The sequence below is a fragment of the Oncorhynchus mykiss genome, chromosome 27 (assembly GCF_057628025.1).
Source record: "Oncorhynchus mykiss isolate SJ-2025 chromosome 27, ASM5762802v1, whole genome shotgun sequence".
Classification (NCBI taxonomy): domain Eukaryota; kingdom Metazoa; phylum Chordata; class Actinopteri; order Salmoniformes; family Salmonidae; genus Oncorhynchus; species Oncorhynchus mykiss.
The window spans coordinates 27,085,781-27,108,147 of record NC_143048.1 but is presented as its reverse complement, the minus strand read 5'-3'; the positions used below and the strand labels follow the sequence as shown (position 1 = coordinate 27,108,147).

General features: G+C 42.3%; 1 protein-coding gene and 1 pseudogene across 2 annotated transcripts in view; one reads left to right on the top strand and one right to left on the bottom strand.

The window, feature by feature from the left end:
* The window catches only part of LOC110507867 (beta-galactosidase-1-like protein 2), a 27,076-nt gene extending 9,409 nt beyond the window's left edge, over positions 1-17,667 (bottom strand). For both annotated transcript variants that reach the window (XM_021588244.3, XM_021588245.3), the window contains exons 1-11: positions 15,988-17,667; positions 15,116-15,301; positions 14,953-15,021; positions 14,760-14,855; positions 14,116-14,224; positions 13,767-13,859; positions 13,533-13,614; positions 12,986-13,050; positions 11,239-11,323; positions 7,675-7,818; positions 6,976-7,056 (exon numbers count right to left, since the gene is read on the bottom strand). In XM_021588244.3, coding sequence (XP_021443919.2) covers positions 6,976-7,056; positions 7,675-7,818; positions 11,239-11,323; positions 12,986-13,050; positions 13,533-13,614; positions 13,767-13,859; positions 14,116-14,224; positions 14,760-14,855; positions 14,953-15,021; positions 15,116-15,301; positions 15,988-16,070 — 1,093 coding nt within the window. In that variant the 5' untranslated portion in view covers positions 16,071-17,667. The remainder of the gene's footprint in view (positions 1-6,975; positions 7,057-7,674; positions 7,819-11,238; positions 11,324-12,985; positions 13,051-13,532; positions 13,615-13,766; positions 13,860-14,115; positions 14,225-14,759; positions 14,856-14,952; positions 15,022-15,115; positions 15,302-15,987) is intronic.
* On the top strand, positions 17,243-22,367 carry LOC110507869 (beta-galactosidase-1-like protein 2; annotated as a pseudogene).

Sequence of the window (22,367 nt, the reverse complement as noted above, 5' to 3'; positions counted from 1 at the left end):
TCTAGCATAGCCTCCCCTCCTCTCAATTAAGGCCTTTCCCCCCTTGCCAAATGCAAGTCAAGACTGTCCATAACATGTTTGGCTCCTGAGACCGTTTGGAAATAAATCTTAATCGCCAAAACCTTTATTCAAATATAACGTTTGAGATGAGTAAAACAGGGAGCTGACATTCCATTTGTATTTATGCATTGTAGACAGGCCCACATTGTTTTAGCCATGCAGGTCCCATTTTGGACGTGCATAAAACCCCTTGCATGATGTAGGCTACTTTTCATGCCCATCATGAAACGAGAGATGAGAACCTCAGGTGAATACCGGTGAACATCATATTCAGAAGTTATCTGTAACCTTTAACAATTGCTTTTTTCCCATTTCATATGTTGAAAACTCAAGCCCTCCATTAGGCCTACTATAACAAAGGCTGTTTCAACAGCCATGCCAGTCTTTTTAAGACATCCTTACATTTTACATTTATTTCATGTCATTTAAAAAAAAAAATTAAACGTTGCTTGTTTTTCATTGAATTTTATTCCAACAAATTGTATTAGAATGGTTCACCTCACCGTGCATGCAATGTAACTGTCTCCACCCCCTCCAGGTGTCGCTTATTTCCCCAGTGTATTTATCCCTGTTTCCTGTCTCTCTGTGCCAGTGCGTCTTGTCAACCAGTGGTTTTCCCGGTCTCCTGCTTTTTACATTCTCCCTTTTCTAGTCCTCCCGGTTTTGACCCTTGCCTGTTTCTGGACTTTGTACCCGCCTGCCTTACCATTCTTCCTGCCTTGACCACGAGCCTGTCTGCCACTCTGTACCTCCTGGACTCTGATCTGGCTTTGACCTTTTAGTCTGTCCACGACAATTCTCTTGCCTACCCCTATGGAAAAATAAACATTGTAAGACTCTAACCATCTGCCTCCTGTGTCTGCATTTGGGTCTCGCCTTGATAGTAACATCTGTGTGAATGTGATCTGTAAAATGGTTCCAATTTATGTAAATAAAACACAGGCCTATTTGGGAGCAGTATAACGGTGAGTGGACATTCTCCCTTTTTATATTGGATCTTTGTCCAGCTACTGTGAAAAGTTTGGATGTGCGTAAAACCCTATAAATGATGGTGCCTGTAAGTGTGAGACAACCTATTTGAAACAAGTTTTGTTTAGAATTTGAATTGAATTATTCATTCTCTTTTGAGGCCTTGTCAATAATGAAGTATAGGCTGAGCCTATATCAGTGTGAATGCTATTGAAGCCACGCAATTACTTAGAACAACGTGGACTGCAAATGGGTTCAAGTTAATGTATTTGGTTCTACATGTTGTTTCTGTAAGCCATTTAACAAACTATAACAGACTAACATTGGAATTGGAAATGATTCCAAGGTAATACATAAAAGACCGTAAATACACAACTTGATATTTGGCCAAGGAGCACGTTCTGATTGGCCAGTGAGGGGCCGTGTTTATTCATCATCTACATAAAAGACCGTAAATACACAACTTGATATTTGGCCAAGGAGCACGTTCAGATTGGCCAGTGAGGGGCCGTGTTTATTCATCATCTACATAAAAGACCGTAAATACACAACTTGATATTTGGCCAAGGAGCACGTTCAGATTGGCCAGTGAGGGGCCGTGTTTATTCATCATCTACATAAAAGACCGTAAATACACAACTTGATATTTGGCCAAGGAGCACGTTCAGATTGGCCAGTGAGGGGCCGTGTTTATTCATCATCTACATAAAAGACCGTAAATACACAACTTGATATTTGGCCAAGGAGCACGTTCAGATTGGCCAGTGAGGGGCCGTGTTTATTCATCATCTACATAAAAGACCGTAAATACACAACTTGATATTTGGCCAAGGAGCACGTTCAGATTGGCCAGTGAGGGGCCGTGTTTATTCATCATCTACATAAAAGACCGTAAATACACAACTTGATATTTGGCCAAGGAGCACGTTCAGATTGGCCAGTGAGGGGCCGTGTTTATTCATCATCTACATAAAAGACCGTAAATACACAACTTGATATTTGGCCAAGGAGCACGTTCTGATTGGCCAGTGAGGGGCCGTGTTTATTCATCATCTACATAAAAGACCGTAAATACACAACTTGATATTTGGCCAAGGAGCACGTTCTGATTGGCCAGTGAGGGGCCGTGTTTATTCATCATCTACATAAAAGACCGTAAATACACAACTTGATATTTGGCCAAGGAGCACGTTCTGATTGGCCAGTGAGGGGCCGTGTTTATTCATCATCTACATAAAAGACCGTAAATACACAACTTGATATTTGGCCAAGGAGCACGTTCAGATTGGCCAGTGAGGGGCCGTGTTTATTCATCATCTACATAAAAGACCGTAAATACACAACTTGATATTTGGCCAAGGAGCACGTTCAGATTGGCCAGTGAGGGGCCGTGTTTATTCATCATCTACATAAAAGACCGTAAATACACAACTTGATATTTGGCCAAGGAGCACGTTCAGATTGGCCAGTGAGGGGCCGTGTTTATTCATCATCTACATAAAAGACCGTAAATACACAACTTGATATTTGGCCAAGGAGCACGTTCAGATTGGCCAGTGAGGGGCCGTGTTTATTCATCATCTACATAAAAGACCGTAAATACACAACTTGATATTTGGCCAAGGAGCACGTTCTGATTGGCCAGTGAGGGGCCGTGTTTATTCATCATCTACATAAAAGACCGTAAATACACAACTTGATATTTGGCCAAGGAGCACGTTCTGATTGGCCAGTGAGGGGCCGTGTTTATTCATCATCTACATAAAAGACCGTAAATACACAACTTGATATTTGGCCAAGGAGCACGTTCTGATTGGCCAGTGAGGGGCCGTGTTTATTCATCATCTACATAAAAGACCGTAAATACACAACTTGATATTTGGCCAAGGAGCACGTTCAGATTGGCCAGTGAGGGGCCGTGTTTATTCATCATCTACATAAAAGACCGTAAATACACAACTTGATATTTGGCCAAGGAGCACGTTCAGATTGGCCAGTGAGGGGCCGTGTTTATTCATCATCTACATAAAAGACCGTAAATACACAACTTGATATTTGGCCAAGGAGCACGTTCTGATTGGCCAGTGAGGGGCCGTGTTTATTCATCATCTACATAAAAGACCGTAAATACACAACTTGATATTTGGCCAAGGAGCACGTTCTGATTGGCCAGTGAGGGGCCGTGTTTATTCATCATCTACATAAAAGACCGTAAATACACAACTTGATATTTGGCCAAGGAGCACGTTCAGATTGGCCAGTGAGGGGCCGTGTTTATTCATCATCTACATAAAAGACCGTAAATACACAACTTGATATTTGGCCAAGGAGCACGTTCAGATTGGCCAGTGAGGGGCCGTGTTTATTCATCATCTACATAAAAGACCGTAAATACACAACTTGATATTTGGCCAAGGAGCACGTTCTGATTGGCCAGTGAGGGGCCGTGTTTATTCATCATCTACATAAAAGACCGTAAATACACAACTTGATATTTGGCCAAGGAGCACGTTCTGATTGGCCAGTGAGGGGCCGTGTTTATTCATCATCTACATAAAAGACCGTAAATACACAACTTGATATTTGGCCAAGGAGCACGTTCAGATTGGCCAGTGAGGGGCCGTGTTTATTCATCATCTACATAAAAGACCGTAAATACACAACTTGATATTTGGCCAAGGAGCACGTTCAGATTGGCCAGTGAGGGGCCGTGTTTATTCATCATCTACATAAAAGACCGTAAATACACAACTTGATATTTGGCCAAGGAGCACGTTCTGATTGGCCAGTGAGGGGCCGTGTTTATTCATCATCTACATAAAAGACCGTAAATACACAACTTGATATTTGGCCAAGGAGCACGTTCAGATTGGCCAGTGAGGGGCCGTGTTTATTCATCATCTACATAAAAGACCGTAAATACACAACTTGATATTTGGCCAAGGAGCACGTTCAGAGCACATGGAGGGCTGTGCGGCACCCAAAGAAATGCCACCCCACACCATGACTGACCCACCGCCAAACCGGTCATGCTGGAGGATGTTGCAGGCAGCAGAACGTTCTCCACGGCGTCTCCAGACTGTCACGTCTGTCACATGTGCTCAGTGTGAACCTGCTTTCATCTGTGAAGAGCACAAGGCGCCAGTGGCGAATTTGCCAATCTTGGTGTTCTCTGGCAAATGCTAAACGTCCTGCACGGTATTGGGCTGTAAGCACAACCCCCACCTGTGGACGTTGGGCCCTCATACCACCCTCATGGAGTCTGTTTCTGACCGTTTGAGCAGACACATGTACATTTGTGGCCTGCTGGAGGTAATTTTGTAGGGCTCTGGCAGTGCTCCTCCTGATCCTCCTTGCACAAAGGCGGAGGTAGCGGTCCTGCTGCTGGGTTGTTGCCCTCCACGTCTCCTGATGTACTGGCCTGTCTCCTGGTAGCGCCTCCATGCTCTGGACACTACGCTGGCAGACACAGCAAACCTTCTTGCCACAGCTCGCATTGATGTGTCATCCTGGATGAGCTGCACTACCTGAGCCACTTGTGTGGGTTGTAGACTCCGTCTCATGCTACCACTAGAGTGAAAGCACCGCCAGCATTCAAAAGTGACCAAAACATCAGCCAGGAAGCATAGGAACTGAGAAGTGGTCTGTGGTCCCCACCTGCAGAACCACTCCTTTATTGGGGGTGTCTTGCTAATTGCCTATAATTTCTACCTGTTGTCTATTCCATTTACACAACAGCATGGGAAATTTATTGTCAATCAGTGTTGCTTCCTAAGTGGACAGTTTGATTTCACAGAAGTGTGATTGACTTGGAGTTACATTGTGTTGTTTAAGTGTTCCCTTTATTTTTTTGAGCAGTGTATATATATATATATATATAAATACTGTATAAATAGCGCTATATTGTGTTAGGGCTCTATTTTAACAAACCTAACTACTAGCTGGAGTTATATTGTCACGAACGTCGTCAGGGAAATGACCGGACCAAGGTGCAGCGTTGTGAGCGTACATTTCACATTATTATAAATGTCGCCAACAAAAACAAACATGACGCTTACTAGGGCTATACATGCCACGAACAAAGACAACTACCCACAACTAAGGTGGCAAAACAGGCTGCCTAAGTATGAGTCCCAATCAGAGACTACGATAGACAGCTGTCCCTGATTGAGAACCATACCCGGCCAAAACATAGAAACAGAAAACATAGAAATAAAGAAACTAGAATGCCCACCCTGGTCACACCCTGGTCTAACCAAAATATAGAATAAAAGCCTCTATGGCCAGGGTGTGATATATATATATATATTGAAAATAAACTGTTTATTCAGACTGTCATTGATAGATAATTAAATATAATTATTTTTGTCACAACAATCATTTCATATGATAATTTTGACCTCTGCATACAGTGGTATGTGACAAATGACAACTCCAGATAAATGCAGAAGTGGAAAACATCTGTGACTCAGGAAATAATCCAGGTTTTTAAGATAATTACTGGGAAAACATCTGAGCTTGACAGCAGTAGCAGCATCCAGCTGGTAGTACAGGTCACACAATCATACCCATTCTCCCTTTTCCAACTGTTGGAGCTGAATGTTGGTGCTCTGTAAGAGATGTCCTCCAGCCCTCTTTAAGGTGTTGAAGCACTCTAAGAAACCTGCAGCCACTTAGGGTTATTGGTGGAAAGTGCTCCCCTACCACTATGTTCAACATCTGGGCCACTAAAAGGGGCTAATGGGTGGCAAAAATAACCTAGTCCTGAAATGGCATTCAGAGTTTAAAAGCCAAGTATTTCTATGGAGCAAATTGCTGTTTCACACTTTTGCTGTTTGGTATTGTGTGAGCTGCCTGACAAAGTTATCAGCTGTAGTTTATAAACTTGAAACTTTAATGTCATTGGATTCTACAGTGGATTGATATTTGAACTCAATTTAAAGAATGTTGTGCAAGTTGGACTGCCTGCCACATGCATAATCAAATCATATTACCTTGGCTTTTAACCACTACAGCATCAATTGTCCATTTTGAAGAACAATACTATTTATTTAATGTTATTAAACCAAGTGTTAGATATTCAATTGACAGTATTTTCGTTCTATTTATGGTCAATTATTAGAGATAATGTTTTAGTCTGTGACTATGGGTACGCATTACTCACAAAACTCATATGAGCTGAGAGCCAAAAGCCCTGTGATAGACTAGCGTCCTGTCCAGGGGGTGTACTTGTACTGTACATTAAGGTGCCTCATTCTATAGAAACAGGAGAAAGGCTCCTGCTCCTATAAACCATTCCGGCTTGCAAAAGCCAAGGCTTGCGCAAGGCTACTTACTTACACAGGGTATGCATGACTCATGAAACTCATGAGCTGAGAGCCAAACAATAGCATATATCAAGTTGGATCTAAACACAGAATTAGGTCATGTGGTGCTGAATAGAACATAGATGCACGCTTTAGTGACCACTCTCATCCAGGTCAATGCTCATTGTTCAACATACTGCACAACGTAAGGATGAAACATGTTAAGATAGCCCTGAAGATCTTAGTTTACCGGGAGGCTGGATAAATGCAAGATTGCTCTGACTGTATGTTTGAGGGGTGGGAGGTGGGGCGTGTACCTAATCTGATGTCCCCTCCTATCCCTGCTGTACTGTAGTCCAGGGTATCTCAAACTCGTTCCTGGGTGTGTGTCCCCCCCCCCCCCCCCGCTTGATGATGAGTTGGTTATTTGAATCAGCTTTGTAGTGCTAGGGCAAAAAAACAAAAACATGCACCCAGGAGGGGGGAGGGGAGTTTTAGAAACGCTCCTGTAGTTCACCATACCCAGCATCAATCTCACACACTCATCTCTGATTGGGCAAGACAGGCTCAATGTTCCCCATAGGGTCTTATTAAGTGACTTTGGAGAATGATACAAAGAGCCCCTCACGGCGACACTCACTGTGATAGCGGCTCAATACATTCCTCAGAAGAGTGTACTTGGTGGTGTAATCCCCTGCCTCAGATAACGGAGCATCGTAATCTGAAAAGATAATGCTACTATCAGAACAGCAAGAGGCACGAGGAGCGAGAGGCGGGGATACCTCCTCCCGTGTCCGATGAGTTTCACTCTGCTCCTTTCAAACATCTTAGCCAGCAGGAGACATATTTTGTGGTTATCTTGACAGATACGGCTGCAGGAGTTTGGATGGAGGTAAGAGGCAGTGGAGAAAATAAAATGCAAATACAGACTACTGATAAACTTGAAGGTCAAAGAGCAGGTGCCAATGTGCCACTGTTACTGTGTTTGACATCAATGTCATTCTCCTGAGTAGCGAGGTTGTTACAATTTCAACAGTCCCAAACAGGATATAAAACCCATCATGCAGTCTTTCATTTACATTTCCCATGCATTTTATTAGCTGATGAATTAATTATGCATCGAGTGCTAAAATGCAGCCTGAGGTCAAGCACTGTTGAGGAGTGACAGCACCATCTACTGGCCTTTACAAACAGTACATTGACGGTGCATTACTGTAACACCGCCTGCACAACTGGCTGGTGTACAATCCTTATCAGAGATATGTTTCAATGAAGAGAAATAACAAGGTAAACTATGAGAACATATTGATTTTAAAACAAAGATCTAAATAGAACTTACCATAGCTTGTTACCATTGGCTTAGGCATGGGCGTGGCAATTGCAAAAGCCCCGTTCATGAAGCCAAAATTAGTTCCTCCGTGGAACATGTAAAGATTGATTGATGCATCCTGTTTCAGGATTTCCGTCACAATAGCAACCATGTCTGCCAAAGAAGGGTGACAAATGAGAACTTACTACTGATGGGTACAGAGACATAGTAGAACTAACTACAAGACCTGGTGCACGTAATAGCTGTATCATATCCATTGCTATAAACTCTACCTCTATATTCAAGAGCTGTGGCAGGGAGCCCAATAGTAAAACAAAAAGTATGATAACAGACAAGCAATTGACCTCGTTCCAAGTGTCCTATTGCCCTTAAAATCAGTTAAATTTCAATATGGATTAAACCCGCCACACCTTATTACACTTAACTATAAGTCATTATAGGAACAACCCGATTATTCATTCATTCATTCAAAATCTCCTGCCTCAACATACTGATTAGCTACACATATTGCATAGAACAGTGGTTCCCAACCTTTTTTTTCAATTAAGGAACTCAGTCTGGCATTAAACTTACTCTTGAATGTTGTAATAGTAGAATGCACAAGGTGCAATTTCGAAATTGGGTAGTGAATCATCAGTTCCTCTTGTCATATTAGTCATTGCATACCTTAGAGAGCTATTTATAACTTGTCAGAAATGTCCAGATCAACTAGCCCATGTCCGCTAACATTTTCTTTATTTAGTTTTTTAAGACCACAGACATTGTTGGGGGATAGGGATATTCCCCAATGTTCTCCAATTCTGCAAAGGGGGCACCGTGGGAAAAAGTTTGTGAACTACTGATATAAACTCCCTTTTTCAGGACCCTGTCTTTCAAAGATAATTTGTAAAAATCCAAATAACGTCACAGATCTTCATTGTAAAGGATTTAAACACTGTTTCCCATGCTTGTTCAATGAACCATAAACAAGCAATTAAAGTCACCATTATGAAAACTTAGGACACTAAAGAGGCCTTTCTACTGATTCTGAAAAACACCAAAAGAAAGATGCCCAGGGTCCCTGCTCATCTGCGTGAACGTGTCATAGGCATGCTGCAAGGAGGCATGAGGACTGCAGATGTGGCCAGGGCAATAAATTGCAATATCCGTACTGTGAGATGCATAAGACAGCGCTACAGGAAGGACAGCTGATCATCTTCGCAGTGACAGACCACTTGTAACAACACCTGCACAGGATCAGTACATCCGAACATCACAGCTGCGGGACAGGTACAGCATGGCAACAACAACTGCCCGAGTTACACCAGGAACGCACAATCCCTCCATCAGTGCTCAGACTGTCTGCAATAGGCTGAGAGAGGCTGGACTGAGGGCTTGTAGGCCTGTTGTAAGGCAGGTCCTCACCAGACATCACCGGCAACAACGTCGCCCATGGGCACAAACCCACCGTCGCTGGACCAGACAGGACTGGCAAAAAGTGCTCTTCACTGACGAGTCGCGGTTTTGTCTCACCAGGGGTGATGGTTGGATTCATGTTTATCGTCGAAAGGAATGAGCGTTACACCGAGGCCTGTACTCTGGAGCGCAATCGATTTAGAGGTGGAGGGTCCGTCATGGTCTGGGGTGGTGTGTTACAGCATCATCTGACTGAGCTTGTTGTCATTGCAGGCAATCTTAACGATGTGCGTTACAGGGAAGACATCCTCCTCCCTCATGTGGTACCCTTCCCGCAGGCTCATCCTGACATGACCCTCTAGCATGACAATTCCACCAGCCATACTGCTCGTTCTGTGTGTGATTTCCTGCAAGACAGGAATGTCAGTGTTCTGCCATGGCCAGCGAAGAGCCCGTATCTCAATCCCATTGAGCACGTCTGGGACCTGTTGGATCGGAGGGTGAGGGCTAGAGCCATTCCCCCCAGAAATGTCTGGGAAGTTGCAGGTGCCTTGGTGGAAGAGTGGGGTAACATCTCACAGCAATTACTGGCAAATCTGGTGCAGTCGATGAGGAAGAGATGCACTTCAGAACTTAATGCAGCTGGTGGCCACACCAGATACTGACTGTTACTTTGATTTTGACCCCCACCCCTCTTTGTTCAGGGACACATTATTCAATTTATGTTAGTCACATGTCTGTGGAACTTGTTCAGTTTATGTCTCTGTTGTTGAATCTTATGTTCATTCAAATATTTACACGTTAAGTTTTCTGAAAATAAACGCAGTTGACAGTGAGAGGACGTTTCTTTTTTGCTGAGTTTAGAACATAGACAAATGTTTAATTAGACATTCAAATTGAGCTGACTTTACTGATTTAAATCAAGGGCAGCCAGATAATGAATAACAAGCATGGAGTGACAGAGCATGCCTTGATTAGCAAGTCACCCAAGTCATAAACTGTTCTCTCTGCTGCCGCACGGCAAGCGGTAGCGCAGTGCCAAGTCTAGGTCCAAAAGGCTCCTTAATAGCTTCTACCCCCAAGGCATAAGACTGCTGAACAATTAATCAAATGGCTACCTGGACTATTTACATTGACACTGCTGCTACTTGCTGTTTATTATCTATGCATAGTCACTTTACCTCTACCTACATGTACAAATTACCTCAATTAACCTGTGCCCTCAAGCATTGACTCGGTACCGGCACCCCGTCTATAGCCTCATTATTGTTATTTTATTGTGTTACTTTTTATTTTATTTTTTTACTTTAGTTTATTTAGTAAATATTTTCTTAACTCTATTTCTTGAACTGCATTGTTGGTTAAGGGCTTGTAAGTAACCATTTCACCTGTTGTATTCGGCGCAAGTGACAAATACAATTTGATTTGATTTTGATCCTGTGTGTGCGAGATAGACGTGGATGCTGCTGACAATGACAGGTGGACAAAACCAGGCCTGGGGACCCGAGTCATCAGTGGCTGTTGTTCAACATAAGGACAGTCTGGAAAATCTACATGACATTAATACACATCCACAAGCTGTATGACAACTGACAAGTATTTACTGCAGTGATGCACTGAAATTATGAAAATGTTGTTTTTTTTTAAATCACCATCATGACCAAAATATCCCAAAGCAAGCAGTTGCTACAGTTTTATGCGGAAGGTGTGTGTGTATATTAAACGGTTAGTCAGTAGCCCTTTCACATACTGTACTGTTCCCTGCTGAGAGAGAATGATTCACATGTATGTACTGCATAGAATGTACTGCATGGAATACTCTTCTATTGAGTGTATATACACATGTAGGGTGACCATAGGGACTTTGCTGTTTCCATTTATTTTGAAGGTTCTAGACACTGAAGGCCTGTATAAAAGCATAACACAGTATAAAACAGTATACAAATCACAGCTTGGTTCAGTTGAAATTGACTACATGGATCAAAATACAATTTTGGGGGGAATAAAAGTTTATGATGCTTGGCTTGGAAATAAGCACACATGGAAAGCATATTAATTTCTGACAGAAACATATCACAAAGGAGAACTGACCATATGCTAAGCACCATGTGACCAATCTATTAAGTGGGACTCATGCGGTGTGGCAAAGGTCCTGCTGCTTGAGGAAATATGACTTACCCTCAGCAGCAAAAACATGGTGAAGGTCACCCCAGAGGTCAAACCACCCAGACCAATACTCCATCACCATCTTGGGCTTCCGGGGCTAGAGGAATTAGGAAAGGGAATGTTCAAAAGAGAGGTACAAATAAACTAAATATATGTTACTCCTTGTAGACACAGTATTTACTCCATGAACATCAGGGACCAGTTTTAAAAAAGTTACAGTGCATTCGGAAAGTATTCAGACCTCTTCACTTTTTCCACATTTTGTTACGTTACAGTCTCATTCTAAAATTGATACAATTATTTGTTTTCCCCATCAACCTACACACAATACCCCACGATGACGAAGTGAAAACAGGTTTTCGCCATTTTTGCACATTTGTTAAAAATAAAAAACAGGAAAAACGTATTTATATTCAGACCCTTTGCTATTAGACTCGAAATTGAGCTCAAGTGCATCCATTGGTCATTCTTGAGATGTTCCACAGTTGATAGTGCATGTCAGAGACAAAACCAAGCCATGATGTCAAAGGAGCTGTCCGTAGAACTCCGAGACAGGATTGTGTCGAGGCACAGATCTGGGGAAAGGTACCCCATTCTTAAATAGAAGAAGTTTGGAACCACCAAGACTCTTCCTAGAGCTGGCCGCCCGGCCAAACTGAGTAATCGGGGAGAAGGGCTTTGGTCAAGGAGGTGACCAAGAACCCAATGGTCACTCTGACAGAGCTCCAGAGTTCCTCTGTGGAGATGGGAGAACTTTCCAGAAGGACAACCATCTCTGCAGCACTCCACCAATCAGGCCTTTATGGTAGAGTGGCCAGATGGAAGCCACTGCTCAGTAAAAGGCACATTTACAGCCCGCCTAGAGTTTGCCAAAAGGCACTTAAAAGACTCTCTGGTCTGATGAAACCCAGATTGGACCCTTTGGCCTGAATGCCAAGCGGCACTTCTAGAGGAAAAATCCCTATGGTGAAGCATGGTGATGGCAGCATCATGCTGTGGGGATATTTTTCAGAGACAGGGACTGGGAGACTAGTCAGGATCGAGGTAAAGATGAACGGAGAAAAGTACAAAGATTCTTGATGAAAACTTGCGCCAGAGCACTCAGGACCTCAGACTGGGGCGAAGGTTCACCATCCAGCAGGACAACAACCCAAAGCACACAGCCAAGACAACGTAGGAGTGGCTTTGGGACAAGTCTCTGAATGTCCTTGAGTGGCCCAGCCACAGCCCAGACATGAACCCGATCTAACATATCTGGAGAGGCCTAGAAATAGCTGTGCAGAGATGCTCCCCATCCATCCTGACAGAGCTTGAGAAGATCTGCAGAGAATAATGGGAGAAACTCCCCAAATACAGGTGTGCCAAGCTTGTAGCATTATACCCAAAAAGACTTGAGGCTGTAATCACTGCCAAAGGTGCTTCAACAAAGTACTGAGTAAAGGGTCTGAATACTTATGTAAATGTGGTATTTCAGTTTTTTTCCCATAAATTAGCAAACATTTCTCAAAAAGCTTTTTTGCATTTAATCCTATCTGATTGCCGAAATCCAATCAGATAACTTCTGAAAAACTCGGCCAAGTCTATAGGCATCCAAAGACTGTGGTTCAAAGCAACTTATTTCACAGATTAAGACTAAAGAACTAATATCCTCTGTTTTATGAAACTGAGTAACTGATCAATTACAATACAGGAACTGGATAAATCTAATGATAAATATCAGTAGACGATCATCTGAACACACCTCAATACATTCACTCACTTGAATTGCATCCAGATACTTAAATCCCTCTGGGCTCAGTTTCTGAAAATTGATGGTTTCTAGAACTATTGATGGAAAACAAAAACTCAACAGTACATACAGTAAATACACAACAAACACAAATAAAATACAGCATGACAGTATCCCACTGGGAACATTTCATTGAAATGACGTGGAAACAACGTTGATTCAACCAGTGTGTGCCCAGTGGGATGCTACAGTGACCTCATGCTTAGGAAACTGCTTTGCATTTTAACAGATCATATTTTTGTCATGTTTTCTCCCTAGCTTAATCTGTATCCATCTAAACAGCACAGGCTCGTCTGTCTCCTTTGTGTTTAGGCTTCAAGTGGAAAGGGAATTAGTCAAGGAGCATTTCTAATGAAGCCTAACAGCAGCTGCCTAACACACACACACCGGTCCTTGGCACAGACAGAGCTCTTGTGTTATGGGAGAATACCAACTACAGTTCAGGCAGAGACTGCAGTCAGATGGGCCAGAGGCTCTACTATTGTGCAGCTGTCTGTATGTCCAGTCAGTACAATACCTCCATTCACACCCCCGAGGTTCCGCCCATCCTGGTTGTCTGAGGTCAGGAGCAGCTCCTCGATCCCCCTGGATAATAATGCCTAGAACAAGGATCTCATCTCAATCATGCTCATATGTCCAAGTTGACATTCTACTATTGAAAATGCAAGTAGTTGTAGTGAAGTCAAGATAAAGTGATGCACGGTGTGTATTTATGTGTGTGTAATAAAATAGATGCACTGCATTGTCTTACCTCCTTTATGTATGGCATATATTCTACGTCTTTTGCATAAGAGCCATACTTGTTCTCCACTTGAACTGCTATAATTGGGCCCCCCTTGGAGTACTGAGTTTGAAATAATAAATCAAATAAGAGCAAGCTTTCAATTGATTCCAGAATAAGTCACAAGAATATATTTTCAAAGCCTTTTGGATTGATAACACATCAAGCTTCACATTTTAAGAATATTTTAGTTTTGTGATAGCCCTTATCAACGACCATATCTATGCGGTGACATCGTTGTCACACACAATTGAAACGGAAAACTGGAAACCCAAGTGCACTTAATAGAAGAGTAGTGAGAAAGTGAGAAAAGATTAACCTGATACGGTGCAACTCTTGGAATGAGTTGATCAAAGAAGGAGTCAACAGCTTCTGTGAAACCTGGGTAGGTTGTTCTCAACTTCATGTCTGGATCACGCAGCAACCAACTAGGAAGAAAGCAATACATAAAAACTCTCTAATGTTATCAACAATGTATGCAGTTACATTTCAATGCTGGTTGCACTGATGGCAGTAATGCATAATGAGTGCATTGATTGCTTCATAACGCAGTGTGAGTTTAATAGATTTCCAAATATCTATAACCTGGTTAACCTAGTAGTACATAATGAGATATTTCTGGACCAATTACCCTTCCTCAATCCATTTAGATGATGATCAGAGTCAGTCAAATGACTAATTCAGGGGGAAAAGCTCAGCAAATAACTGTTTTCATTCTGTTTGTGTGTGTGTGTGTGAGCAATATCTGGTTATACTCTTAGATCTATGATTCTATTTAGCCACATGACTAATAAGGAATGTGGGACTGTCTGTCCAGAGACCTGAGGGAAATAGCACCACACTGGAAATGGGCATCACAATAATTAATGAGGAAAAATGGATGAGATGTCGTATAGGGGGACCTATACATTCATGGAGCTTAAACCAACCAACCTAAAATGTTAAAACGTGGGAACATCTAACCTAGGCAGCCCTCCTAAGTCCCACTCAGCACAGATGTAGGGTCCTGGTCGCAGAATCACCCAGAGCCCCAACTCTGCTGCTAGGCTGATGTACGCCCTGGGAGACACAAGAGAAAAGCACAGAGAACATCCTCAACAGCTCTATCAAACAATTTCATCACAAAATCATATAGAAACGTGGAAGTCTTGCTTACTTTAAATCCAATTGGTCCTGGAAGTTGAAAACCCCTCTCTCTGGCTCATGCAGGTTCCATGGCACATATCTGAAAGGTAAATCTGTCATTCTCAGTATCTCTCCATAGAGAAGCAGTGAGTGGTGGTATAAGAGGACATAAGTTGTTCTACGTGTGTCCCTACGTGGTGAGAGTGTTGACCCCACATGCCCTCATCTTCAGCAGACGGTCCTCCCAGTAGGCTCGGGGGACGCGGAAATAGTGGATAGAGCCCCCCAAGATGCGAAAGGGCTCTCCCTCCAGAGTGAACTGAGAGGAGTTGGCCCTCAGTCCCTCTTTCTGGCTCATTCTCCCCACATCTGGGTGTTGGCTGGAAGAGAAAGACAAACTGCTGGTCAATCCAGAAAGTTAGACTAGATAGGAATCATAGGAACTTGACAATGGCATCTAAGGTGAGTAGCTAAGTATTTATAACACTTGTCACAAGCATACAAGATATACCCAACAGTTTTAGTTAAATCAACAAGGCTTTCAGCACAGTGAAGAATAATGAAATACGCTACAAACATGCTACTCTTCTTGTTTGACCAGAATGCAAATCTATATTTGAATATGCAGGAGATTTACATAGTCAATTGCTCACACTGTTGATGCTGTGGAATGAGTACTGCACTGTGCCATTAGAATCGATTAAATAAAAGCGAAGTGTCTACACAAGGTTAAGGTCCGGGGCAGGTGGGTCAGGTGAAAGTTAATGATAGGTTAAATGAAGGATATGGAATGGCTTTGAATTAATTAGACTATTGATAGCATATTATTTTTTTCACCTTTTGTATAGGCCTACTTCTTCTGTGCAATAATAATAACAATCTGATCAAATGTTCTCATTATGAATTGTCTTTAATAGCATTGCCTATAATATATTTTACTTAAATAACCAGTTTGGGATACTGGTTGCATATTGATTCATTTGCAGGTCCATGACAAAATTAGAAAAAACAACAACAAACAGGACAAAACTTTGCAAACATTCGAGCCCCGCCCATAAAGTCTTACCGTGTGAATTGAAAGATAATATATCCGACGATAATAAAACCGAGAATGGCATACCGTCGTATGAGAGACAGCCTGGCGACCATGGATGTATTTTTACAAAAAAAATACGAATAACGATCCAACGTCGTAACAACGGCTTTGACAGCCCACACCTTCAAAGACCCGGCGTTAGACAACACATCACCGGAAGAACAGACTTCTGAATAGGCTAATAATACTGTAGTACAGGCAATTCACTCTAGGGGAAAATACAGGTGAGCGCCATAGACCACATTGAATTAAAATATCAATATTCACCGGAATTACACAAATCTCCAATCCTAATGCAAGTGGAAAGTCTGCTTGTTAGTTCTGACAAAGCCCACACTGTTTCTCATTAGGCTATCATAATTCGACGTTCATTATGCTATAGCCTTTACTTTGTACGCTGAAGGTGCGTTTTGATAGACGTAGGATATTGCTCGCTTTCAATATGCATTATGAAACGGATAGTTGTATATTGAAGGCAACCGACTGGGAGGCAACACTAATGTTTTGTCCTTACAACCAAAATCAGTAAAAAGACAGATCAGGCGGATTTGCGAAAAAAAGGAATTACCACATGGCGCTCCAACCTACTGTTTACAGATTGTAATGGGGGGAAAAACATATCTTTTTACATGTGTAATTATCTGACTCTCCCTCACACACGCATAACACACGCTGGACTGTAGCCACCACGGTCTTGCCCAGCCCAACTATCCGATAAATTACGCTATTATTTCTGACGTTGTTGGTCAGCTTCAACCTTTATATTGTACTATGTTAAACGGTCTATAATTTAAAACTTGTTTAATTGTGTGCCCCTTTCGGGAAATGTGTCATGCATCTCAACAAACAACCGCAGGGGAACACCAATAGGTGCATAAATACATAAATCCCAGCAATAACTACAACAGACAACACATGTGGATACAGTCCGGTACTATTTTATGCAGTTGGTTTTTATTTGCATGGATAGCTGATTGTACCAGGCTTGGAGACAGAAAGTGAGAACACTCAGATCAAAGGATGTATAGAATATGGTTGTTATTCTTTTATTGACCAGATATGTATTTAATCTCCTCAGGAAACACAGTCCTTGTTGGCCTTTTTGTATATATGTTGTATGTTTGCAGTCCAGAAGAGGTTTGAGTAATTTAAAGTTCCAAGATATTTATATTGCTCAAATATAGTCCATGAGCCCGCGTTTTGGTCGGGCTCACTTGGGGTGATGATGTCTCAAAGTGAATTTCTTGGTCTATGTCCCTAGAGTTGGAACATTTGTGATAGCAGTGCAGCAATGGCAGCTTTCACTCTTTTATCACTCTTTCTTTCATCCCTCCAAAGAGGGTCTCCCATTATTTTCTGCAGATCCTCTCAAGCTCTGTCAGGTTGGATGGGGAGCGTCACTGCACAGCTATTTTCAGGTCTCTCCAGAGATGTTCGGTCGGGTTCAAGTCCGGGCTCTGGCTGGGCCAATCAAGGACATTCAGAGACTTGTCCCGAAGCCACTCCTGCGTTGTCTTGGCTGTGTGCTTAGGGTTGTTGTCCTGTTGTAAGGTGAACCTTCGCCTGGGCACTCTGGAGCAGGTTTTCATCAAAGATATCTCTGTACTTTGGTCTGTTCATCTTTCCCTCAATCCTGACTAGTCTCCCAGTCCCTGCCGCTGAAAAACATCACTACAGCATGATGCTGCCACCACCATGCTTCACTGTAGTGATGGTGCCAGGTTTCCTTCAGATGTGACGCTTGGCATTCAGGCCAAAGAGTTAAATTTTGGTATCATCAGACCAGAGAATCTTGTTTCTCATGGTTTGAGAGTCCTTTAGGCGCCTTTTGGCAAACTCCAACCTGGCCATCATGTGCCTTTTACTGAGGAGTGGCTTCCGTCTGGCCACGCCATTATAAAGGCCTGATTGGTGGAAAACTGCAGAGATGGTTGTCCTTCTGGAAGGTTCTCCCATCTCCGCAGAGGAACTCTGGAGCTCTGTCAAAGTGACCATTGGGTTATTGGTCACCTCCCTGACCAAGGCCCTTCTCTCCCGATTGCTAAGTTTGGATGAGCTCTAGGATGAACCTTGGTGGTTCTAAACTTCTTCCATTTAAAAATTGATGGGGGCCAATGTGTTCTTGGGGACCTTCAATTCTGCAGAAATGTTTTGGTACCCTTCCCTAGATCTGTGCCTCAACACAATCCTGTCTCTGAGTTCTATGGACAATTCCTTCGACTTCATGACTTGGTTTTTGCGCTGACATGCACTGTGTAGATAGGTGTGTGCCTTTCCAAATCATGTCCAATCAAGTTGTAGAAACATCTCAAAGATGATCAATGGAAACAGGATGCACCTGAGCTCAAAGTCTCATAGCAAAGGGTCTGAATACTTCTGCAAATAAGGTATTTCAGTTTTTATTTTTAAAACACATGCCTTTTATGAAGGAGGTAATGTGACACTGTACTGTTTCTCACTATCTGCATTATATTATATGCCCAGTATAGACTTTTGCAGTGACCTCTAAATGTATAGTGAAACTGTATCTCCTTTGGCCAGCTCTATCATCCAGAGGGATCAATGAACTCCTACTGATATCAGACAACCGGGAGGGGCTACGTTTTTTTTCTTGACCCTTCCTCTCTTAAGTTCACAAGACGGTAAACCTTCAAAGACTGGCCAACGGAACCATACAATATTTAGCGTACATGCAGGTATAGTGCCAATGAGTCTGTGTTTTCTTCTATTTTGTCTTGCATCTGTGAAAACATAGTGGTCCAAAGACTAAGTGTGGCTTTTCCCTTACTGTAGCCCCAGAAACCTCTGCATGTAATGGAGTACTGGTTTGGGTGGTTCGATGTCTGGAGTGAATCTCACCATGCATTTCCAGCAGAGGGTATGTTTCCCTCCAAATCAATACATTACAAACGAGATGAAAATCATGTCATATAACCCCTAGTTATATCAACGCTTAAAGTTAATCTATTATTTACATTTTAGAAATTTAGCAGACACTCTCGTCCAGAGCGACTGGGGTGGCAGGTAGGCTAGTGGTTAGAGCATTGGGCCAGTAACTGAAAGATTGCTAGATCAAATCCTTGAGCTGACAAGGTAAAAATCTGTCGCTCCTCCTCTGAACAAGGCAGTTAACTCACTGTTCCTGGGCTGTTGTTGTAAATAAGAATTTGTTATTGACTGACTTGCCTAGTTAAATCAAATAGTAGTGAGTGCACACATTTTCATTTGTACTGTTGCCCCGTGGGAATTGAACCCACAATCCTGGCATTGCAAGTGCCATGCTCTACCAACTGAGCCACAGTGGACCATCCATCCATCACGCTAAGTACTGTATGTGGCGACCGTCTAGCATTGATTCTCCTCTGGTAGACATTTGAATATGTGGGAGATCTCTCCTCTGGTAGACATGTTGGCTGTGGTGTCACAGATACTGGAGCCAGGTGTATCCATCAACCTCTATATGTTCCATGGTGGAACCAGCTTTGGCTTCATGAATGGAGCTGTGGGGAACCTTGGCACCTACAAACCTCAAGTTGGAAGCTATTCAACCAGTTTCATGTATCCCTTGAACTGACATTTCCCAAATGTACATTTCCTTGCCAAGAAAAACGTTGTCATCTGAATCTGAATCTTTTTTTTTTTAGATTATGATGCTCCGTTATCCGAGGCTGGAGATTACACCACCAAGTATCCGCTCTTGAGGAATTTATTCAGCCAGTTTCACAGTAAGCTTTCTCTTTCAAACATTCTCATACAATACTATTTGCGTTTTGGAAAATAACAGGCACCATATTTAATTTGTGAAATTGTCTAGCTTGGAGTCTATCTGTGTGTCTCAGATGAGAAGCTTCCTGAGGCTCCCTCTCTCCAGGCCAGGAGAGTGTATGAGCCTGTCATCATTCAGAAGCCTGCATTTTACTGACAATGTGAACTAGGGGTCAAGTAGCATACTGTCTGTTGTGACCTGGCCTGCTTGGCAAGTTGGCAATACTCAAGGGTTGATGTTGATATTTAATTGAATGCACCACATTGACATTGTTTCATCATCAAGCCCTTGAAGTCAGAGGGGCCTGTCAACATGGAGAACAATAACAATGGTCAGTCCTATGGCTACACTCAATATGAGACCACCATCAGCAGTAGAGGCCTTCTGAACTCCAAGACAAATTTTAGAGACTGAGTCCTGGTGACTACAGACAGACACAGCAACATGGCATGTATTTACTACAGTAAAAGGTCCACACTGTATGACAATACATAATTTGTACTAATAAAGTTGGCTTGTCTTCTAGGTGTTTGTAGACAGACACTTTGTTGGAGTTTTGGACTATAAGATCGTGGAGATTACACTTCCTGATGGGAAAGTATAGTGATACTTTGTGTTTAGATTCAGGCTATAGGTGTGCTGCTGAGCTGCTTTCAAAACTGGATAGTTAATATTCAACACCATGTTAGAGGTGAAAGCTTCTGGTGATGGTGATAAATGCTTTTGTCACTAAGGCGCTAGGATTATTCCAACAGAAAATTTTCAGACAAATGTTGTTCTGACAAAGAGGAATCACGATCACTAACTTTTCTCCCGCCTGTTAATGGAAAACAAGTCCATGCTGCTTAACCTATAGCACAGCGGAAGATTGGACATGATTGTCACGTTCTGACCATAGTTCTGTTATTTTATTCTTTGTTTTAGTATGGTCAGGGCGTGAGTTGGGGTGGGCAGTCTATGTTTGTCTTTCTATGTTGGTTTTTGTGTTCAGCCTAGTATGGTTCTCAATCAGAGGCAGGTGTCGTTAGTTGTCTCTGATTGAGAATCATACTTAGGTAGCCTGGGTTTCACTGTTGGTTTGTGGGTGGGTGTTGCCACACGGTACTGTTTCGTTCATGTTCACATTTATTGGTTTGTATTTTATAGTGTTCAGTTTATGTATTAAAGTAATCATCATGAACACTTACCACGTTGCATCTTGGTCCGATCCTTACTCCTCTTCAGACGAAGAGGAAGTCTGCCGTTACAATGATCAATTACTCTCTGCAGTCTGACTGAAAGCCATGTTTCCTCTATTGCCTCTGTGTCCTATGCATTGTTGACTGCAGTGCTTCAATTAGTGGTTTCAACATGTTTTATATATTTTTCATTAAAGGGAGAGAGAACATTGAGTTTACTTATGGAGAACTGTGGAAGAGTGAATTATGGGAAAGCCCTGGATGATCAGTGAAAAGTTATTATATTCTTAGTTGCTACCACTTTAACAATCAGAATTCCATGGCAGAAAGCATACATTGAAGGTACTGTAGACCTTTGTGTGTAATCCTTTATTGCTGTGACATCAGTTTAAAGTCGTTAAAGTGGATAGACCTGAATGTTCAACGAATAGCGACAGTATCCATGAGGTCTTGGAATAATTGTATTGTATTGATACTCGCTCATTCAGCTCTTAATCTTTAGTCACATATCACCCTGTTCTTGGTCTGGTGGGAGACATTGTATTGAACCACGTGCCTCTAAAGGGCTTTACAATCTACTGTTTGGATCTGAAGCCAAACTTCCTAAAGAGGTTTGTCCTGATCATTTAACTTCCATTCTGGCTCTTACAGTTTGTCATCTGTTATCAATGCAAGTTTAACTGGCATATCAGGTTGTCTTAAAGGCGCAGTGCATTCATAAACATGATATTCCTATGTTTTATATATATTTCCACACTATGAGGTTGGAATAATACTGCGAAATTGTGAAAATGAACATAATGCCCTTTTAGTGTACGAGCTGTCTGAAAATACCTCCTGAAATTTCAGCCTGTTTTGGTGGAATGGAGTTTTGGCCTTACATGGCGATATCACCATATGGTAAATGAGTTAACAGACCAATAAGAAAGAGTTCCAAACCTCTGCCAATAACAGCTAATTTTCAGTTTTCCCCTCCTCACTCAGACCACTCCCAGACAGTCCTAGCGAAATTGTTGTTTGAGAATTAGCCCTTTGCTAAGAAACCATTTTTGTTACTTTTTTTATTGAAAATAATCACAGTAAGGTACTTAATTGTTACCCAGAAATGATTTGATATTGAGATGAAAATGGCTGCATTGGACCTTTAAAGTTGAGATGACTCATATTGTAGCTCTGCCCCACCTTATTTAAATGGGGAATCTCCTCCCATGTTTCAGATTGAGTGCAACAAGCCAGTGGAACTCTGTCCCCCAGAAGCCTTCCTTCCCAGGGTTCTTCCAGGGCAGGCTGTATGTGGACGGCCATCCCAGAGACACCTTCATCCCAGAAACACAAGCATTTCGCTACACTTGCATTAACATCTGCTAACCATGTGTATGTGACCAATACAATTTGATTTGATTTAA